The sequence below is a fragment of the Erinaceus europaeus genome, chromosome 4 (genome assembly GCF_950295315.1).
Source record: "Erinaceus europaeus chromosome 4, mEriEur2.1, whole genome shotgun sequence".
NCBI lineage: Eukaryota > Metazoa > Chordata > Mammalia > Eulipotyphla > Erinaceidae > Erinaceus > Erinaceus europaeus.
In genome coordinates, this window is record NC_080165.1 from 19,056,512 (window position 1) to 19,078,539 (window position 22,028).

The window sequence follows — 22,028 nt, forward strand, 5'->3', positions numbered from 1 at the left end:
GAATTAACACCTCCCAGTTGAGCTTCCAGAGTCCTGACCGGTTGTTTTGACAGTTTACATCCAGTTTTATGTTTGAGGAGAGGCTGCTGAGTGACAGGAGGATGCACTTTCTGGGGAACTAGGGAGACCTGGGCAGACTGGGGCGGGGGTCAGTAAGCCTGATTTAGACCTTAGTCAGCTAGGGACCCCTCATTCTGCCAGGGAACGAATGTGGTTGGGGGGTGCACCCAGCTCCGCGGGTGGGAGGGGAGAGGTCACTATGAGGGCCAGGTCTGGGGTGGATCCGCTGAGAAAGACACGTGTATCAGACCCTGGGGGCTTGTGACAACAAAGATGTTTCCCCCAATGAAAACCAAAGCTGGTGCGGGGAGGGGAGGAGAGGCGCGGGCCCTGGAGCCTGGAGCCAGCCAGGTCCCCGCCGCCTCCGGTGTAGCATGCACTGTGTTCACCCCCCGCCCCACCAACCGCCTCTCAACCCAACAGGGGTCTGAAAAAGCCACGGGGGACGCCCCTTCCCCCACAACAGCTGCGGCCCCTTTCCCTGGCCCTCCAGGGCCTGCGAGTCAAGCCTGAGCTCCGTCCCCAGGGACAGCCTCCCTCCTGCCACCGGTCAGAGGTCGCGGGATCCGCCCCAGCAGCTGCTCCCTCGCCCAACCCCCATCTGTGCCCCGCTGCCTACGGGAAGGCAGGGAGGTGGAAACCTGGCTTCGATCTGGGGCGGGGGGGAGGCACCACGGAGATTATTAAGCCGCCCTCCCCACCTCCTGGCTCGGGTCTCTGGCCCCTGGGGCTCTAAGCAGAGCCAGGACTACAAACTCAGGGAGTGCTCTTGAAGTGCAGGCTCAGAGGTGCAGGTTCTGGGGGCATGATGGCAAAGAGTGTGTGTGTGTGGAGGGGGGGGGGGTTTGGAGCCACAAAAGACACTTCCCAAGCCTCTAAATCACACTGGCTCTCACTGGAAGGGCTGCAAGGGACAGGTGTTCCATTACACCTGCCCCGAACTCTGGGTGGGTTTGTCCTTATCACCTCTAAAAGGTTTGGAGAAGGGGGGCACTCTGCGGGCACAGCCTTCCGCAAGGGTCACTGCTGGGCTCACATCACGCTCAGTGTGGTGCAGGCGATCTCCAAACCCCAGGTTCCCTCCTTGACATCTCTCATATCTCTTAGCCACTTTTCAGTATTCACATCTTGGTGTGGGGAGTATGTGGGGGGGCGGCGCCTGGGCCTCTCTCCAGGCAACCCCCTAGTTCAGAGGCTGCATTTTCTCTTCCCATCCAGTGTCCAGCTCTGTATCCTCTGCCCACGCCCTCCTGGGGTACTGTCTGTACACACACACACACACACACACACACACACACACACACACACACACAGCATCTTCACACTGCAGCATCCCCCAGAGCATCCTCACCAAGGTTCACAGCCCTCTCACAATCCACTCAAGCCCAATGAGGCAGAAAACAATGTTTAAATGTACATAGGGTGGAGAGAAAGATAGAAAGAGAAGAAGGAAAGAAAGGAAGGACAGGAGAGAGAGAGAAGACAGGAAGGAAGGAAGAAAGAGAGAGAGAAAGAAATGGGTAGGTTGGACTTAAAAAAAACAAAAAAAAAAGAAAGAGAAAGAAAGAAAGAAAGAAAGAAAGGGTGAGTGGGACGGTAGTGCAGCTGGTTAAGTGCAGGTGTCAGAAAGCTCAAGGACCCGCACATAAGAATCCTGGTTTGAACCCCTGGCTCCCCACCTGCAGTGGGGTCGCTTCACAGGCGGTGAAGCAGGTCTGCAGGTGTCTCTCTTTCTCCTTCTCTGTCTTCCCCTCTTCTCTCCATTTCTCCCTGTCCTATCTAACAATGACAACATCAGTGACAACAACAATAACTACAACAAAAGGGAAAATAAATTTAAAAAGAAAGGAAGAGAGAGAGAGAGGAGCAAGGGAGGGAGGGAGGGAAGACCCAGGAGACTGGGGTAGTGGCTCAGTGGGTAGAGTACAGGCCGTGCTCCTGTGAGGTCTTGAGTTTCCTCCCTGATCCTGCATAAGTGGGAGTGGGTGCCCTGGCTGCCACTCTCTGCCTCTCAATAAATAAGTAGATTTTTAAAAGATATTCTTAAAGTCTCTTAAGAAAATAAGCAGCATTTTTTTTTTCCTCCAGGGTTATTGCTGGGCTCGGTGCCTGCACCATGAATCCACTGCTCCTGGAGGCCATTTTTTCCCCCTTTTGTTGCCCTTGTTGTTGTAGCCTCGTTGTGGTTACTATTATTGCCATTGTTGATGTTGTTCGTTGTTGGATAGGACAGAGAGAAATGGAGAGAGGAGGGGAAGACAGAGAGGGGGAGAGAAAGACAGACACTTGCAGACCTGCTTCACTGCCTGTGAAGTGACTCCCCTACAGGTGGGGAGCTGGGGGCTCGAACCGGGATCCTCACGCCGGTCCTTGCGCTTTGTGCCACATGCGCTTAACCCACTGTGCCACCGCCTGACCCCCAATAAGCAGCATTCTAAATTAATCAAATTTCAGTTGGAAGCAGTCAGTGTCCTGTGCAGGAAGCAGAAAGCTCTTCACATGTTTGGCTGGAAGAGGTGGAACCCAGGGGATTGGAAGCCTGCACAGCTGTTGGGGGGGCTGGTGGATAGGCGGAGAGGTCAGGGTGTCACAGCCACCCTGGGGGGCTGCCTTTTGGAGGCCCCACTGCTACCCTAGTGGTCCCCCTCCCTGCCCAGCTCAAGAAAGGAATTGGGACCACACCTCTCACTTCTTGCTTCCTCTGACATAAGGGCTGGACATCCCTTCCAGACCTTGTACGGGGAAAGGCTCCCAGTCTTTTTTTTTTTTTTCTTTTTAAAAAATATTTATTTCCTTTTGTTGCCCTTGTTGTTTTTTTATTGTTGTAGTTATTATTGTCATCATTATTGTTGGATAGGACAGAGAGAAATGGAGAGAGGAAGGGAAGACAGAGAGAGGGAGAGAGAAAGACACTGGCAGACATGCTTCACCACCTGTGAAGCGACTCCCCTGCAGGTGGGGAGCCGGGGGCTCGAACCAGGATCCTTTAGCTGGTCCTTGAGCTTTGCACCACCTGTGCTTAACCCGCTGCGTTACCACCCAAGGACTCCCTTTTTTTTTTTTTTTCTTTCTGATAAACCTCTCAGATGCATCTCATCACAGAAGATAAGAGCTCCCACAGGGATCTGACAGCCTGCTAAGGTGCTAAAGTGACACGGTCCCCAGGAACAAGAGGTACCATTCATCTCTTTGTTCTTCGGAAACTGCACTGGAAAGGTGCCTTTGTGCCTTACTTCTGTTCCCTACCACCCCAAACCTGCTCCAGCAAGATTGCTCCCCTAAAGCCTGGCCAGTCAAAGCTACAGGATCTCTACTTGCCCATCGGGATGGGGGTGTGAAGGTTTAATTTAGTTTATTGAAACTAAATTAGGAGTCAGCAAAAGCACTCACCTGGATAGTGTGCCTGCTTTACTCTGAGTGCCGCCCGGCTTTGAGTCCTGGCTCTGCTGAATTGGAGGAAGCTTTACTGTTGTAGTGTCTCTCCACCCTCCTCTTCCTTCTCCTTCTCCTTCCTCTTCTTCTTAGCCTCCCCTTCTTCTCTTCCTCCCCCTCCTCCCTTTCCTTCTTACTGGAGCCCTGCTCAACTCTAGCATATGGTGGTCTTGGGACCCTGGAGGCTCAGATATGAAACTCTTTTGCATGACCAGTGTACTCTCAAAACCATCTCTATGTGAAAAAGTTGACCTAGAACAGTGAAGCCCAGTGGCAAAAACAAAATCACCTGCAAACAAACAAAGAGGTATTCGTCGAGCCAGGCTGTTATAAGTTTAAGATTTTTATTGCAATCCCCAATAAAATAATTAAGAATTAAAAAAGAAATAAAAATATACAGAAAATGGAAGGAGAAATTAAAAAGGGTATACTAAAAAAAAATCATCTACATGCTGTGAAAGGCAATAATGATGGAATTGAGGTCCTCAAATCATGTAAGACTAAATGGTAGCCACAAATCTTTTAAAGAATCACTTTAGATGTAAATGAATCAAACTCTCATTTCCATGGTAGAGATTGGCAGAGTGCATAGAAAAAATGATCCAGTTATACAATGTCCAGAGATTCACCTCAAATACAAAAACACAAAAGTTAAAAGTGAACTGATGGGTTAAGTCATCCCATGCAAACAGTAACTGAAGAAAGTTGAAAGACTTTTTTTTTGTGCCTCCAGGGTTATTGCTGGGGCTTGGTGCCGGCACTAAGATTCCACTGCTCCTGGCGGCTACTTTTTCCCCTTTTTGTTGCCCTTGTTGTTTATCATTGTTGTTGTTATTACTATAGTTGCTGTTATTGCTGTCATTGTTGTTGGATAGGGTAGAGAGAAATCGAGAGAGGGGAAGACAGAGAGGGAGATAGAAAGACAGACATCTGCAGACCTGCTTCACTGCTTGTGAAGTGACCCTCCCTACAGGTGGGGAGCTAGGGGCTCGAACCCGGGTCCTCACCCCGGTCCTTGCACTTTGCACCATGTGCACTTAACCCACTGCGCTACTGCACAGCCCCTAAGTTGAATGACTTTTGACATAAATTTTCTTGAGATCTTATATGGAATGGTTCTATCTGCCCAGCTCATACAAAAAATATGAGAGTTTTGTCTTTGCAATCTCCTTATACTCTGCAATCTCTGCCTACCCCCACCCCCCGCCTTTGTGGAGATGATTCACTGGATTGGCAGAAGATTTACTTTTTGTTTGTGCCATTGGCATTCATTACTCCTTCATCTACTTCACGTCCTTGCAAAGAGACATACATACCTTGCCACTCTGTCCCCATGGCCACTCCCTCCCTTTCTGCATGGCCCTCCCTAGATAACTTGCTTATTTTCATAGCTATGCCACTGTCCCTACCTTGGGTAGGGAACTGTCTCCCCATGCTGTGTTAGTGGGGAGGCATTACAGATTTACAATACAATTAGTGACATGTAGGTAGGAGCTGTCTGTCTTGTTTACTGAGGGAGTGGGTACATAGCAGGCGCCAATTAAGCATTGGTGAATGAATGAATGAATGAATGAATGTCTAATGATCAGCTCAAATCTACCATGTCCAAACACCACCAACTTCTTCTTTTAAGATTTTTAAACTTTATTTATTCAATATGATAGGATAGAGAGAAATTGGGAGGAAAGGGGGAATAGAGGACAGAGAGACACTTGCAGCACTACTTCACCGCTTTTCTTGTGAAGCTTTCCTCATAGGTGGGGAAACAAACAAAGAGGTATTCTCGGAGCCAGGCTGTTATAAGTTTAAGATTTTTATTGCAATCCCCAATAAAACAATTAAGAATTAAAAAAGAAATAAAAATATACAGAAAATGGAAGGAGAAAATAAAAAGGTATACTAAAAAAATCATCTACATGCTGTGAAAGGCAATTATGATGGAATTGAGGTCCTCAAATCATGTAAGACTAAATGGTGGCTTGAACCTGGGTCCTTGCACATGGTAATGTGCACTTAACCAGGAGCGCCACCACCAGGCCCTCCAAATATCAATTTCTACTGCTCTGGCCCCATCTCAATTCCTGTAGTTTTGCCCTGCAGCTGCTAAAGCCGGATGGTTGGTCTCTTACTCATGGCCCCACCGGTCAGCCATCACCTCTCACCAGTCATGGATGCCTCAGAGCCAGGCCTGGCCTTTGCAGTCTGCTCCCATGTTGCCAGTATTAGGCTTTCCCAGACTCCCTGCAACCCCCCTTCCCCACACACACACCTAAAGTACTGCCCAGCATCAATCCCTGGAACCTCAGAACCTCAGGCATCAATGTCTTTGGCATAAGGTTTATGCTCTCTCCCTGAGCCCCCACCCGTATCTAGATTGCCCTCTGCCCTGATTTAAATGGCACCCCTCCTCACATACCTACGTGTTTTCCTGACCCACCACCACTGGCCTTGGGCATCCCATATAATTTACATTTTTAGCCTGTTTGTGGTCCTTTTCCCCATGCAAAGGTCACTCCAGGTACGGTGACTGATGATCTGAATTCAGCTGGGCATCACCAGAGGAGCCCAGCCAGACCCAGGTGAGGTTCCCAGCAACAGGGTGTAGGGCCTTTATCAGTGTCTGTTTCTGCCAGTATCTCCCTGCCAGTCTCTGCTAGAGGAAGGCATGGACAAGGCATGGAGATGTCTGAAGTCTCACCCCAGTTTAACTGTGGTGCCCAATGTGGATGACCTTGCTACCTCTTGGCCATCTTGAGATCTGAAACGCAAATGATCTGGTGGGGTGGGAGCAGACAGGTGAAGGCCGAGGCAGTGAGTCTGTCAGGCCACAGGGTTGGAGTGTCCCAGATTCGCCCTGATGTAGAACTGGAACTTCAGCTCAGAACCCACACTGCTTGCCTTTGTGACTCCTCCAGCAGCAGGGCAGAGGGCCGCCACTGCCCCCCACCCCCACCCCCAGCATGCTGGATACTGGAAAGGAGCATAGTCATTGGTTGTGCCTGGGCCTCAGAACAGGCCATGACCGGTGCGCCACTATGTTCCATCGCTGGGGAGCCAGAGACGACCCGAACTGCCCCTGCGGCTACAGACAGACTATGACCCACATAGTCAACGACTGCCACCTCTACAGATTCAAAGGAGGTCTCGAAACTCTACATCAGGCTCAACCTGACGCTGTTGACTGGCTACGGAAGAAGGGCAAACGCTAGAAGAAGAAGAAGAAGAAGTTTCCTCCATCTTTGGGATAAACAAGTCTTAAAGAAGCCTGCACTTGGCCATCCACAGGCCCTCCCCAGATTCTCACACTCTTCACTTCAGACACCCAGGGTGGCCTGGGACAGAGGTAAGGGTCCTGCTGGGGGTGTTCCTGGTGACCCAGGGTTGGGATTAGGAATTTGGGCAGTCCATACAGGTCAGAACCGACCTGGATCCCCCAAGATGACTTGTGCTGCAGTGGGGAGGTGCCACCAGGGGTCAAAGAAATGTCTCCAGAGGACCCTTGCCCTGACTCCTCAATGAGAACCCACCTCTGTATTCACTTCCTGTATCATGTCTCCACTGCTCCCATTCCTTCATTCCCCCCCCATGCCCTTGCCTATCTTCCCAGCCCCTGACCCCTGTCATCTTTGAAGAAGCAGGAACAGGGTGTCAGTATATACCGTAACATCAACATCAAGTTTACTAGCAGGGACCCCACTCTGCCCTGGCCAAGTCTCAGGGCAACCCTGTGTCTAGACCTCATGAGGGCCAGTGTGTCAGTCCCTGGTGGGGTGAGGGGCTTCCAGGAAGTGTTGGGACACCCCTGAAAATCTTTAGGAGAGATAGGTGTTCGGGCCAGGTGGGAGTGTGGCAGAGATATGGGGGGCCTTCCCCTATCACATATGCAAGGGGCAGGCTGCCTGTTAGCACAGGAGGGTGGGGGCAGACTTCATTTGCCTTCTGAGGTTCCAGCCTGTAGCTGGTGGCACTTCCCATTTGCAGCCCTATTTTGATAGGTGCACTTGAGTCTCATAATCCCCCTACCTCCACCCACACTACCTTAGGAGCAGTGGTGCCCTGCAGGCCCCATCTCTGTCCTCAAGGGAAGAGGCAAGTCAGGTGGACAGGCATTTACTGAGGGGGGCATGCGGGTTCTGCCCATGGCCCGAGTCATTTGTGAGCAATCCCCACCAAGGTGGGCACAGAAGGTACAAGAGGGGACAGTGGAGCCAGAGCCCCGAGGTAGAAGAGCAAGCACGTCACTGATGGCCAGGGACCAGGTGGAGATGACACCGACATCAGAACACAGCTCAGCAGGGGTGGCCTGAGGTTTAGGAGCCAGCACCATGGTTCTGTGAACAGAGAAGCCAACAGCAGAGAGACCTCTGCACGTGGCACAGAAGCGACACAGTAAGTAAGGTCAGGAGTCCCTCAAGAGCAGAGATGGCACAGCCCACCAGGTGACCCTGAAGCCACCCCACTGGCCTGGCCTGGGTGGGGGTTGTATGTGAAGCAACGGCAGGTTTCCTGGTCTCTGGGGTGGCTGGTGCAAGGGTCCAGGGTTGGTGCTCTGGGTGGCACTAGTGTCCCTGAAGGGACTGTGAGGGAAAGGTGGGAGCTGGGTGTGGGGAATGCTGGGGGTGGCCCAGTGTGGGCGCCAGAGGACCACTCAGCATACACAGTCCGGCTGGTGTGGGTGCAAGGGAGAAGTGCCCCGGCCTCCCTTGTCTGGTCAGTTGTAGCAAAGGTGAGGTCACTCCTGTACCTGAGGCCCTGGGAAGGCTCTGGTGCCATCAGACTGGGGCTGGGTCTTTACTCTCAGAGCCAGGGGTGTTGTTTAGAGGGAGACTGGGCCAAGCTGAGGCAGAGCAGGGGCTAGAGCACCTCGGGAAGGGACAGTTGGCCCCAACATTCTGTCAGAGGAGGGGTCTCAGTCCCTTCCTGAACCCCATGGGTTGGCAAAGAAAGAAGGGAGGCAGACCCTCTAACTTGGTGTTAGAGGAGATCCCCATGTCTGGACTTCCTGTAAGAGTTTTGGGGTGTCCAAATGTAAGCTTTCTCTTGCCCCAGTGCACCCCACCGACCTCAGTACCTACATGATTTTGAGTCTCCTGGCCTCAGGCTGTTGTTCCATGGATGAGAATTGGGGAGAGAGAAACGGGTGCTGGCTCAGGCTACTGAGCACCAACCTTGTTTGGGGGTGCACTTCCTCAGTCTGCCCTCCACAGTGCAAGTGGGGGACAAGAGGGAGCCAGTGCCTGTGGGCAGCAGGCAATTGCCCCACTTTGGGGGAGTCCACCCAGACTCAAGAGCCCCATGCACCCCCAGGTGAGCCCACTTGAATCAGGCCCCACCGGTGCACCACTGGCCACACCCACGCCGGCAGCAGGACACAGGTGATGCTGGGTCAGATTCCTAGTGGAGGAAGCGATCCAGCCCTCAGCCTCCTGCAGCCCCTGGTGCCCATGCCCCACTGTATTCCCCCACCCCCATCCTGGGCACTCACAGCACTTGGGGTCACACAGCTGCTGGGGGGCAGAGAAGTGCACGTCGGTTCTCCAGCCCTGTAGGTGCCAAGCAGCAGAGTCAGCATGGCGCGCGCTCCCCCTACACCCACCTGATCCCTGAGGAATGACCTGACGATGCTGCTGGGCTGGAGGGGCCCCCAGCTCTGGCCAGAGCTCTGGAGAGGCAGCACTCCCCTGTCAGCTGATGACAGGGAATGTGAGGTTGGGGAGTAGAAGAGATAGAGGCAGCTCCACCCACCTGGATGCAGGTGCCAGGTGCACAGACCTCATCCCCTGGAATGTCCACAAAGGCCACTGGAGGCTCTGCTGTGAGCTCCCCCTGGGAAGGGAGTGGGGGACGTCACAGGCAGTGGAGGAAAGAGTGGGGAGCACCGTGTCCCCATCCCATATGCACACATGCCCCTCCCTGGCAGGCAGCCTCCAGGGGCTGGCTCAGGGCCCAGGTGGGAGAGCAGTGAAGGGCCAGCCGAATTCCCTTGGGTGGTGCCCACTCCACCTGGCTGCCAGTGGCCAGAGGGAGGGGAGTGGCCTGGAGAGCTGGGTAGCACGTAGGGGGTCCTGGCTTCCTTTGGTGACAGAGGCGCACTTGGAAATGGGCAGGGCTGCTCGAGAAGAAGGTGACCCGGATGGGGCTCTGAGAGGGTGCCTGCTGGACCATCATCTTCCAGGCTGTGAGGATGCTGGGGTGAGCCCAGGACACCACACAACTACCTTCCCTGCTAACCCAGCTCCCCATTACCATACTTCCCCTGACCAGCCACCTGCAAAGTCTGCTCCCCCTCTGCTCGCAAAGAGCTCACCTGGGCTGCGCCACCGTTCAAAAGGGCATCTGATCCAGAAGCTCAGGTTGGTGGAGAACTGCAGAGGGATGGAGGGGGTGTGGACGGCAGGGTGACTGGGGGGGTCAGGGAGGAAAGGGGGAGCTGCTCCTTAAGCTCCACCCGCTGTCAGACCCAGAGGAGGGTCCCAGGGAGTCTGGGCTACAGGGCCTGGGCAAGGTATGGGGGCACTGCTGCAGCCCTGGGCACTGCCACCTGCCTCCCTCTTCCCCTCCCCAAGTGCCAGCAGTGTGCATGGCAGGCTGGGTCTGTCCACTCACCTTCAGGCAGAGCTGGGGCTGGGGGTCCACCAGGAGGTACTGCACCTGAGGTCAGGGCTCTAGTCAGGCTGTGGTTATGCATGCCCACCCCTCCCCACCTGCAGCCACTCACCCTGCTTTGCACAGGCCGGCGTGAGTGCTCTAGCTCTTGGCAGTGGGTCCCTGGCCTTGGGTGCCAACACAGGCTCACGTGCCCACTCACAGGACAGGCAGGCTCCCAGCTCAGTGCCTGGCTCCCGGGGTGGTATTGGATGGCATCCCACAGTGCCTCTGTGTCTGTGGGGACCCCCGCCCCCAGGTTCCAGTCAGCTGTAATCTATTCTAACTGCCAGCAGGGCTTAGCATTTGCTGGCTGACTGGGCCCTGGGACCAGGTCCAGTGCTGTGGGTGGAGGACACATGTGGCATGTGTGTGCTGAGTCACTGGGGGGAGAGGACACAACCATGTGCACTTGTCACCTGCAGAAACTTGATCAAGGCTCTCCTGGCTCACGGGGCTGCCCCCAGGTTTCACATGCCCCTGTAAGCTCCCCAGCTGGGCACTGGCTCATCCCTCTCCCACCTTTCTGTGTCCATTCCCAACACCCAAGGACACTTGCCATTTTCAAAGGGGCAGATCTGGATACGCACAGCGTCGGGGGTTGCAGACCAGCCCTGGAAGAGGGACTGTGGTCAGTGGGGGTGGGAGGAGCTGCCCACCCCGTTGTCCCCTCTCAGGGGACAACCCAACCAACCTCAAGGCACAGGCACGGCAGCTCTTGGTTATAGGGTAGAGAGACTGTGGAGGTTCTGTCAGCTGTCACCTGCAGAAGGCAGAGGGTTTAGGGACTGGGACCAGTGGGGCTAGTGGGCGGGATCTTGCTTGTGTGGGGTGGGGCTTGAGTCTGAAGGGCAGGGACTTAGCCTTGGGGCAGGTGTGGCGAGGAGCAGGAGCAGGAGGCTTGAGGCATCTCACCCGCACCAGGACTCCCACGTCCTCGCAGGTGAACCACCTGAGGCAGAGCCGAAGGTAGAAGTCGAGGCTCCCTGGGGCCTCATGCACTTGTGCCAGAATGACCTTGTGGCTGCGGTCCACCTGGTAGGTGAGCTTCCGGGCTGTAGGAGGGCGCCAGGTGGGACCCCATGGCCATGGGAACTGAGAACCTAGAGGCATTTGGACCCTTCCCATTGGAGGAGCGACTATGATTTCGCAGGTAGGGTGGGGAGAGGACTCCCATGGGACAGTGTGTTGTTACCGCCCCAACCTGAGGGTCTTCTCAGAGGCTGCTGGGACTGTGGTCCCGCCTGAGGAGGGGGCCTCACCGAAGCAGTCGGGCAAGTTCCTCTTCATGTCTTCATCTCTGCAGTCTGAAAATGACAGACAATGGCACGTGGCCTGCTCTGTCCCCAGAGTCTCCTCACCGCACTTCCCCACTGGGTCTCTGCTGGGTCTCTGCCCGTATGGCCCCTCCCCGCCCCTCCCCACTGGGTCTCTGCCCGTATGGCTCCCAGAAGTGTCTCCTCCCCAGGGAGCAGTGACCACACATGGATCAAAATGTGCTTACTGGAAACTGTCTTATCATGGCAAGTGAAACTAAAACAAAATTTAAATATATGAGACTACATCAAATCAAAAAGCTTCTACACATTGAAAGAAAATTCTGCAAGGACAGAAAGGCAACCCAGCAACAAACAGGGTAGCTTCACATCACATACCAACACCTGACAAGAGGCTGATAACAAACATCTGTAAAGAAATCATACAGTTCAACTACAACAAGTCCAAATAGCCCAATTAAAAAAGGGCAAAAATATTTAAATAGGCAGCTTTATTTTATGTCCCTTGGGACAAAATGGATGAAACTGGGGATAATTATGCTTCATGAAGTAAGTGAGGAAGTGAAAGATGACTATGGGATTGTTTTGCTCATGTGTGGGATATAGGAAATTGAGATTCATAAACTAGAAGAAAAAACTTTCTCTAAGATTGTGAGAACTATGGTGGTTATCACTGGGGGAAGGCTCAGAACTTTGTTATTGAGTGTGATATAGAATTATAATTCTTATAATTTTCCAGACCTTTAATAAATCAATAACTTAAAAGAAAGAGTGAAAGAAATGAAGGAAGGAAGGAAGGAAGGAAGGAAGGAAGGAAGGAAGAAAGAAGCTGTCCACCACAGGCCCTATCACTTCCCTGGGCAAATCCTGCCCAGGTCAGTCCCTAGAGGCTGGGCAGCAGCTGTGTGCAGGCAGACATGAGGCTCCCACCTTCCACGTGGTATAGTTGGTTTATCTGGACGCCACAGAAGTGGGGGATAGTCCTCAGGGTGATGTAGAGACTCTGGGCTGCGCTCACCTTGAAACAGTTAAATTGTACCTGGAACTGGGCAGATACAGGTATAAGCCAGGGGGATCTGGGGCCTCTGTCTACCCACTCCAGGAGAAAGCTTTGGGGGCCCACGGAGAAGGGTTCCCATTCTGGGGGATCTGGGACAAGCTGTGGCAAAGGCAGTGAGGAGGGGAGGGAGGCCAAGGGACAGCTGTTGCTCTGCCAAGATTTGACTGGACCAGCAGATCCAGACAGGGACCTGACCTCACCTGCAGGGACTCCCTGGACATCTGTACCTGCAGCTGGCTGGGCACCCCGGAGATCCGCACACTCTGACACACTGTCTCCTGGGTGTTAGTGTTCATGGAGCAGGCTTCCAGGCCCCGCAGACCCTCTGGGTGCAGGAGGGGACAGGCAGGGCTCGTCAGACCAGGCCAGGCACCCTTTGCTCCCTTCCTCCCTGTGAAGCATCCTGAGTACCAGCAGGGCTTGTGCTCACCGTGCAGTGTGAGGGAGGCCTGCACACGCAGGAGCAGAGAGCAGTTATTGTAGGGTGCACATTTCATGGCGGTGGAGAGCGTCAGGCCCTTGAGGACGGACTCAGGCAGGGATGCTGGAGGTGGACGGCAGAAGCTGTTGAAGATGTTCCCTGAGGAGGGAAGGACAGGGAGCCTGGAGCCTGGAGCCTGGAGGAGGTTTTGCCAGCGAGGGCACTCTGAGACTCACAGTCTGGAGAGGGGACCTCACTGTCTAGCCCCAGTGCGCTGGGGAAGCTGTCCCAAACTAAACACAATGGTTGTGGTGATGATGTATGTGGTTGTTGCTGGTATAAAACGGAACAGAGAATCCAGGGGCTACAGCACAACTGTAGCTCTACAGTAAGGATCAAAATTCAGTGGTGTCATATCTGGGATAGTGACTTTAGGTCACTTAAGGGGGAACTTCATGTGTTTTCAAATTCATGCACGCAATGTGCCTTTCAATTTATGTAAGCTTTCTTTGATTTCTTTCAATGGCATTTTGAAGTTTCCAGAACACACACATGCACATACACACACATACATGCTCTCACACACTGCAGGTGTTTTTCTAGATTTACACCTAGACAATTTGGGGAACTATTATAAAATGATAGTTTCAATGGTTCATTATTTATATATGGGAATACATCTGATTTTTATGAGCTAGACTTGTATTCTGTTTTATTTATTTATTTATTTATTTATTTAAATACTTTTAAAAATATTTATTTTATTTATTTTTTCCCTTTTGTTGCCCTTGTTGTTTTATTGTTGTAGTTATTATTGTTGTTGTTGTTGTTGGATAGGACAGAGAGAAATGGAGAGAGGGAGGGGAAGACAGAGAAGAGGAGAGAAAGACAGACACCTGCAGACCTGCTTCACCGCCTATGAAGCGACTCCCCTGCAGGTGGGGAGCCGGGGTTCAAACCGGGATCCTTATGCCGGTCCTTGTGCTTTGCGCCACCTGCGCTTAGCCCACTGTACTACAGCCCGACTCCCTAGACTTGTATTCTGAAACCCTGCTAAATTCATTTAATGGTTCTCTTTTTTTTTTTTTGAAAATGTCATGATTGCGTTTATTTTATGCGTGGTTCTCTTTTTAATAGCTTCCTATGTAATTAGAGTCCATGAAGGACTGGGGGAAATGAAAAAAAAAAACCTTAAATAAATGATGGAAATTTTCCCAACTTGATAAAAAGTGCAAACTCACAGACCTAAGAGCAACTCAGTGAGTGCTGAAATGTGGAGAAAGATCTTGATCAATTTTCTTGAAACCAGTCATAAATAGATAGAAAGACAGAGAGACATATTCTTTCCCCTTTTAATTGTATGAGAGAAATCAAGACAGACCAGACCACAGCTCCCAATTTATGATGTTTGTTTTTGTCTTTGTTGCTCTCATGTGGTTCAGGGAAGCAAACCCAGAAGCTGTGCGTGTAAGCCATGAGATCTGCCTCCCAGGTCTCACTGTTCATGCAACTTCCCCAGCAGGAGCTAGTGGTGGTGCACCCGGCTGAGTGCTCACGCTATCATGCACAATGACACAGATTTGAGGCTCTGCTCCCCACCTGCAGGGGGAAGTTTCACAAGTGGTAAAGAAGGGCTGCAGGTCTTTCTTTCTCCCTCTCTGTCTCTTCCTTCTTTCTCAATTTGTCTGTCTTATCAAATAAAATACAATAGACAATAAAATAAAATAAAATATAAAGGGAAAAAAATGGCCACCAGGGGCAGTGGATTTGTAGTGCTGGCACCAGCAGTAACCCTGGAGGCAATAAAAAAGAAGAAGGAGAAGAGAAGAAGAATGAAAGGAAGGAAGAAAGAAAGAAAGAAAGAAAGGAAGGAAGGAAGGAAGGAAGGAAGGAAGAGAGAGAGACAGAGAAACTTCCTCTAGCAGGTTGGAATGGAGGCTTGAACCTGGGTGTTCGCACATACTAGTATGTGTGCTTTACTTGATACACCACCACCTAGCCACAATAAAATATTTTTTATCTACATAGTTGTCAACAAATATATTTAGAACAACTTTTCTTTTCTTTTCTCTTTATTTTTTTCCTCCAGGATTATCAGGATTATCACTGGGGCTCGGTGCCTGTACTACAAATCCACTGCTCCTGGAGGCCATTTTCCCCATTTTGTTGCCCTTGTTGTTGCATTTGTAGTTGTTATTGTTGTCATTGTTATTGTTGTTGGATAGGACAGAGAGAAATGGAGAGAGGAGGGGAAGACAGAGAGGAGCTGTCCCAGCTCACTAGAACAACTTTTCTGATGTAACTAAATGTGTTTTTAAAAGAGGGCTTTGGTGGGAATTTTTACTTTTCTCCTGATATAATCTGCATTACTTACATTACTTTTAGTCAACATAAATAATGTTTAAAAAGACAGTCAGTGGGGAGTCGGGCTGTAGCGCAGCGGGTCAAGCGCAGGTGGCGCAAAGCACAAGGACCGGCGTCAGGATCCCGGTTCGAGCCCCGGCTCCCCACCTGCAGGGGAGTCGCTTCACAGGCGGTGAAGCAGGTCTGCAGGTGTCTATCTTTCTCTCCTCCTCTCTGTCTTCCCCTTCTCTCTCCATTTCTCTTTGTCCTATCCAACAACGACAACAACAATAATAACTACAACAATAAAACAACAAGGGCAACAAAAGGGAATAAATAAATAAAATAAATATTTAAAAAAAGGGCAACAAAAGGGAATAAATATTTAAAAAAAAAAAGACAGTGGGAGTCCGGTAGTAGCGCAGTGGGTTAATTTAAGCGCAAGGACCAGCGGAAGGATCCAGGTTGGAGCCCCCGGCTCCCCACCTGCAGGGGGGTGCTGCTTCACAAGTGGTGAAGCAGGTCTGCAGGTGTCTACTTTTCTCTCCCCCTCTGTCTTCCCCTCCTCGCTTCATTTCTCTCTGTCCTATCCAACAATGACAACATCAATAACTACAACAATAAAAAACAAAAAGGGAATAAATAAATAAATATTTTAAAAAAGACAGTCTGTGTATTGCACCAAAGTAAAAGACTCTGGGGTGGGTGGGGAGTACAGGTCTTAGAAAAGGATGGCAGAGGACCTAGTGGGGGTTGTATGTTATGTGGAAAACTGGGGAATGGTATGCATGTACAAACTATTGTATTTACTGTCAACTGTAAAACATTAATCCCCCAATAAAGAAAAAAAAAAGACAGTCAGGCTGTTTTAAAATGAGGTGTTACCAGATTGAGCAAGCAAAGCAGTTTGGTAAGAAGAGATGTTGATTCTGTATCTTTCCAGGGGGGTATATGGGAAACAATGTGACTTTATTGCGCTGGAGAGATACTCGCTGGGTAGGGCCTGTGCCTTGCCATATACGTAACTCAGGTTTCATTCCGGGCATCACATGGGTGTTGCCATGGCATTAGGGGGAAGCTCTGGTACTGTGGTGTCTGACCACCTCGCTCTTTGTCTGAATGAAACAGGGGGACAGAACTGGTGAAATCCCACATGTGAGGCCCAGCTCTGCGAAGAATAAAAGTAATGGAACCTCGTCCCAAAGACAGGGATTTGTGCCTTTGCATGCTGGCCAGGAGTCAGTCCCCTGTCCACACCAGGGTAGATGTTGGTGCCAGGGTGCTCTGCTGGGAGGTGGGCACAAGAGGCCACTGCAGGATCAGCTTTCCCTGCCCAGAAGGGAGACTCTGGCTGCCTGGGCTACTTTGGGGTCCATCTAGCCCCAGTGACTAGAAAAGAGATCTAGGAGGCCAAGACACTATCCTCCATCTAAGATAAACTCATGTAGGGACCAGGCAGTGGTGTGCTGGCTTAAGCACACATAGTAGGAAGCATAGGGATCCTGGTTTGATCCCCATCTGAGGGGGGTCGTTTCACAAGTGGTGAGGCAGGTCTGCAAGTATCTACCTTTCTGTCTCCCTCTCTACCTTCCCCTCCTTTCTCAATTTCTCTCTGTCCCATCCAAAAAAATCTTTAAAAAAAAAAAAAAAGTGTGGCCACAGCAGCAGTGGATTTATAGTGTAGGCACCAAGCCCCAGCGATAACCCTGGAGGCAAAAGGGGGGGGGGAGACAGAGAGATACTCACACTTCACACGACTCTTGCAGATGAAACCCTGAGGACAGAACAATGAGACAGATGAGGGGCCTTCCCACTCCTGGACCCAGCCCTGTGGGAGAACACTTCATCCTCCCCTTACATGCCCCTCCCTCCCTGAAGAGACCCCTGGCTCCTCCTTGGTGTCTGGAGCTGCTATCTCCATAAAAGTCCTTCCCAGATTTTCACACACAGCAGTCACTGTGTGAGTGAGGGACCCAAACCCCTCGGGCCTCCAGTCTCTGTGCCCAACTGCCTGCTGCTGACATCAGGGGTTCTTCCAGTCCTCCACCTCCACCCCGACTCCACAGCCCTCTTTCCTAGTGAGAAGGCATATTGAATACTTAGTGGAAGGAAGGGGGCTCTTTCTAGTTGTTGAGGAAACCCTGAACCCCAAAAAAGTACTGGAAATAGCTTTTGCCTCCAAGGAGCCTATATTCTGAGAGACTTAGCAACCCCCCTCCCCTCAATCAGACATCAGCCTGTTGGTTTTATGTGAGATGTTGGGGGTGGAGGAGGCCTCTTTAGGACAAGAGCCCACTTTGAGGACATCTGGGACACGCAATGAGCCTTAGGTAATTCCTGTCCTCACTCTGACCTCTTTCACTTGAGGGGCAACACCAATGTCAGGGGCAACAGAAAAGAAGAGGTTTGCACCAGGTTGGACAAGCCTCTCTTAGGAAGGCCCAGCCTATGGACACTGATTGGGTGGGAGGCCAGCTGAACATGGGAACAGATAGTCAGAGAGAGTGTTCTTGGAGATGGGCACCCTTTATCCAGGAATCCAGACCAGCTGGGCAGTAGTCACTGCCCTGGGCACAAGACTGCACGGGCTCGGTTCAACAGCGACACCGTGTGGAAAAAAGAAGGAACAGCAGCGATAACCCTGGGCTCTGGTTTGGGAGGTGGGGGAGCTCGCTCCAGATGAAACCCCAGGGTGTCTTGCTGGCAAGGAGAAGCCAGAATAAGTTCCTGTTTGCTCTGAATTTGTGAGGCCAGCAGTAGAGGGTGATGGTGGTGGGAAAATTCACTTTTTGCTCCATCTTTTTTCTCAATAAACTTTCAATTTTGGAAAAGTTTTAAGATTTACTGAAAAGTTGCGGAAGTGGTGTCCAGAGCTCAGCCAGTTTCCTCCCCTCTCCTCCCTCTATGCTAACATTGACCTGGAAATGGTGCCTTTGTGAGAGCCAAAGCCACACAGGCAGTGACTCTTAACTAAATGCCTCACTTCCCTGCCCCAAGTAATTTCTGTTTTCTGATCCACGTTTCACCATCTCATCTTTTAATTCCCACCCCTGCCTGCTGTGCAGATATCTGTTGGTCTGTTAATGTGTGTCCGGTGAACAGAAGGGGTCTGAACAGCACAAAGACAGTCCCCTTGAGCCTTCTTCCCCCTCAGGGACACAGGAAGAGGGGTCAGCAGGCACAAAGAGAGGCCAGAGGACACCTATGGACCCTGGTATTCTGGGAGCCATCCAGGGACCCTGATGTCTGGGGAGCACAGAGGAAGGTGACACAGGAGTGACCTGGCTGGGTGCCCTGGGGCTGGGTGCTGGGTGCTGGGGCAGGGACAGACAAGTGGCCACCCACTTCTAGATCAATGGGGGTTTCCATCGGCTTCCTGGGGTTTCCTGGGGTTTCCCGGGGCTTCCCAGGGCACGGTGACCCGCCAAATAGTGGTTAGGATTTGCCTCTGGGACCCCTTGGTGACCCTGCCTCCCCACCTCTGACTACTTCTCCCATCCCAGGTTTTTCCCCAGTGGCTCAGAACAGCCCACTCATGGATTCTAGGGGCTATGAAGAGGGGTCCAGAGGCCCCTACCTACCTGCTACCACTTCCTCTTCCTTATTTTGCAGTTCAGACACTTCCCAGACCCACTTTGAAACCCCAAACTGCCCTCCTCTCTACTCCTGCCCCCCCCACCCCCCGTCTCCAGACTGGCACCAAAGTGCCTGGAGCTTGGCTCAGTCCAGAGGCTGGTGTCTGGCATGGGGACAGCGAGGCCCTTTCCTCCCCCTTTCAAGCTCCCTTCTTCCCTCACCCCTTCTCTTTGAGCAGTCTTTCTCTCCACAGCCCTGAGGCAGTGGCGGTCTTTCAGGCCTCAGCCCCTGGGGACCCCCTGCAGAAACACTGTAAGCCCATGGTTGATGCTTCCCCACTGCCATTCAGTACTCACCCGTCCCTGAATCCGTGCCCCCACACTGCAAAGGTGCTTCCTCCCAGAAAATCTACCCTCAGATCCTTAGCTTCATCACTTGGAGACAAACTCAGACTCCAAGATGGCCTCTGATTTCTCCCCTCAACCCCCAATCCCACTGGCTCCACCGGCGAGTCACACCCCCCTGATCCCTCCTTTTCCTCATTTTTATGTGGGGAGAGATCAGGCTGTTCCAGCCAGTTTCCACCAGCAGCCAGAGGGAGCACCTCAAGCCCCTCACTTCCTTGCACCTCTGAGCCTGGCCCCAGTTTGCTTGGCCCACAATGAGCCCCTGGGAGCTCTGCCCCCACAAACTCCCATGCTTATCTGTGCAGCTGCCCTCCCTGTAGAGGAGGACTGGGTGTCCCCCAGTGTCCCTGGCTGGTGGAGCCACTCACTTGAAAGGCAGAGGAGCCCTTCCACCCTGTCCCCCACCCCCCTTGTGCCCTCATTGGTGATGACCACCTCTGGATCTAGTTGTGTTGTGTGGTTTCCCATATACAAAAGAGGGGCTGAGGGCAGGGGCTGTTTCACTCCTGTTGCCCCCTCTCCCGACTAGTGCAAAGTCATGGCCTTTCCCCGTGACACCCCTCTTCCTTCCGTGCTGGTGCTGGGCCCCCTGTGCCTGTTCCATCCCGGGGCAGGGAGACACTTCTCACTGCAGGTGCTGCGGGAACATGCCCGTGAGTGGCTCTGAGTCATTTGCCCTACAGTGTGAACTGGGGCACCCCCATCCCGACTGCATCCTTGCCCTGCGGTGCTTCTGCCTGGAATGAGCACACACCCCACAGCATTCCCATTCCGGTGTGTCCTCACAAGCCCTGTGCTCTGGCTGACACTGCAGGATTCACTGAGCAAACAAGGGGCTCCCAGGCTGCCCCCCACCTCAGCCTCCCCAGGTGAGTGGGTCTCAGGGCTAGCTCCCCCAGGCTTTCAGATGTGTGCTGGGCAGATCAGTCCAGGCACCTTACAAGCCCCCCACCATATACTTCCAGCTCCCCAGACCTCTCCCACTTCCACACCCATCTCTTACTTGGGTGCCGAGGATGCCAAGTAGTGTCCACCTGTGGAAGGAGCAGACCCCTCCAAGATTTGAGTCTGAGGAGCAGGGGCTTTACCTGAGTGCAGGACAGGTCACATTCTGCGATTCGGGGGAGGGCCAGGGTCTGGTAAGCGACCCAGGTTAGGCACAGGAGCGCCACTGCTTCCCCCAGCAGCATCTGGATGCATGTGCGTGCAGTGGTCTGGGCAGACGCACTGTGTCCGTCCCTAGTTCCCTGTGTCTTAGTTCCCTGGGGTGGACACGCCCCCTTCTGGAAGAAAAAAGGCCACGTGGGCTGTAAGGACAGTCCTAAGACTTGAGGCTTGGCTGTGAGGCTGAATCAGAGACAAACAGGAGTCTGAGTCTTTGGGGTTGCAGGTAAGAGAGCTCCTCCAAGAAGCTTGAGAGCCAGAACAGAGTTGGCTGTGGACTTACTTGCATACCCCTCTTCCTGCTCCTGGGTGTGGCCCCATCTCTTAGATACTAGCCCTAAGGGGAAGGGGTAGAGAGAGTGGCCCCAGATTTGGAAGGAGAATGGGCAGGCAATGGCCGGTAGTCTGACTGTCCAACTCTATGAAGCCAGCAAAAGTGTAGGAGCAGCCCGTGGAGACCCCTTGCTCTGGTCCCGGCCACCAAGGCACACACTCTCTGGAATGGCTCTGGGACAGGAGTCCCAGAGTGCATAGCAGCACTGTGTCAGCCCTTGGGGGTGCTCAAGGCTGCCTCCCTGTCCCTGACCCTGACACCACACCCTGCCTCAGGGGTCTGACTTTGGCAGTGAGTCACCCCATCTTTCCCCTGGAGTGTCCAGGCAGAGGCCCCACACCTCCCCTTCATCCCAGTAGGGCACCAGAGAGGAGAGAACCAAGGAAGGGCCCTGTGGCCTGTTCCTCCGTCCATGCATAGGCCCAGAGTCCTCATGTCTCATTTTTCTGCACCTACTGGGCAGGTACGAGGATATGTGGTCCCTGGTGGGCTCCATCCCATGACTGGGGGGAGGCATAAAGAGAGGTGCAGAGCCAAGGACCCCCTTCTGCGTGCTGGGTCTGAGGATCCAAGTATGGGGGTGCTGACCTAAAGTGCCACCTTCTCTGGGCTAACACTCCAGAAGATGGGGCTCAGTAGTAGTCATTGCCAGGCAGTACTGTACCTGGTTGAGGGCACAAGTTACCATGCCCAAGGACCAAGGTTCAGTCCCCTGGTCCCCACCTATGGGGGGAGGAAGCTTCATGAGCAGTGAAGAGATGCTGCTTCCTCTCTCTCTCTCTCTCTCTCTCTCTCAATAGATTATTTATCAGACCTCTGCTCAGCTCTGGTTTATAGTGCTGCTGGAAATCGAACCCGACCTCTCAGAACCTCAGGCTTAAATGTCACTTGCATAACCACTAGGCTGTCTCCCCAGCCCTCTTTCTCCCTCTGTCTCTTTTTCCTTCTCAATTTTTCTCTGTCCTATCAAATTAAAAAATAATAAATATTGAAAAAAAAAAGACAGCTGATCCCACCTTCCTGGCACTCTGGGCAGCACTTCCTTGCCCCATCCAGTCCAGCGTGTGCATGGGTGCTGCTGGGTGGTTGGGGGCACACATCAAGGGGGCTAGAGCCCATTGCTAGCTTCCATAGGGTGGCACGGTCAGCAGCAGGTTGATGAGTACTGGGGTGGCTGTCCCCAAGGCCCTGTTCTCAGCCAGGCAGCTGAAGTAGCTTCAGCCTTGGGATCACCAGGAGGGGGGAGCAGTGTGAGAGGAAAACCTGAGGCCTCAGGGGCTCATGCTGCACTGGCCAGGCTGCCCTCTAG

At 52.5% G+C, this 22,028-nt stretch overlaps 2 protein-coding genes across 7 annotated transcripts in view; one reads left to right on the forward strand and one right to left on the reverse strand.

The window, feature by feature from the left end:
* The window catches only part of TRABD (TraB domain containing), a 196,631-nt gene that overhangs the window by 1,877 nt on the left and 172,726 nt on the right, over positions 1 to 22,028 (forward strand). The window lies entirely within an intron of this gene.
* On the reverse strand, positions 7,587 to 20,435 carry IL17REL (interleukin 17 receptor E like). 5 transcript variants are annotated; one of them, XM_060190874.1, is made up of 17 exons: positions 20,310 to 20,435; positions 16,985 to 17,012; positions 12,905 to 13,054; positions 12,702 to 12,799; positions 12,345 to 12,459; positions 11,400 to 11,444; positions 11,053 to 11,192; positions 10,832 to 10,900; positions 10,697 to 10,751; positions 10,211 to 10,374; positions 10,099 to 10,143; positions 9,800 to 9,857; positions 9,496 to 9,668; positions 9,238 to 9,318; positions 8,978 to 9,035; positions 8,568 to 8,593; positions 7,587 to 7,856 (listed from the first exon to the last, which is right to left on the reverse strand). In XM_060190874.1, the coding sequence occupies exons 1-16, from the start codon at positions 20,409 to 20,411 to the stop codon at positions 8,589 to 8,591; spliced, it is 1,386 nt and encodes a 461-aa protein (XP_060046857.1). In that variant the 5' UTR covers positions 20,412 to 20,435; the 3' UTR covers positions 7,587 to 7,856; positions 8,568 to 8,588. The 5 variants fall into 5 exon arrangements, with proteins under 5 accessions (XP_060046857.1, XP_060046853.1, XP_060046855.1 ...); XM_060190870.1 differs by having other exon boundaries at positions 12,702 to 13,054; XM_060190872.1 differs by lacking the exon at positions 8,568 to 8,593 and having other exon boundaries at positions 7,587 to 7,823; positions 12,702 to 13,054.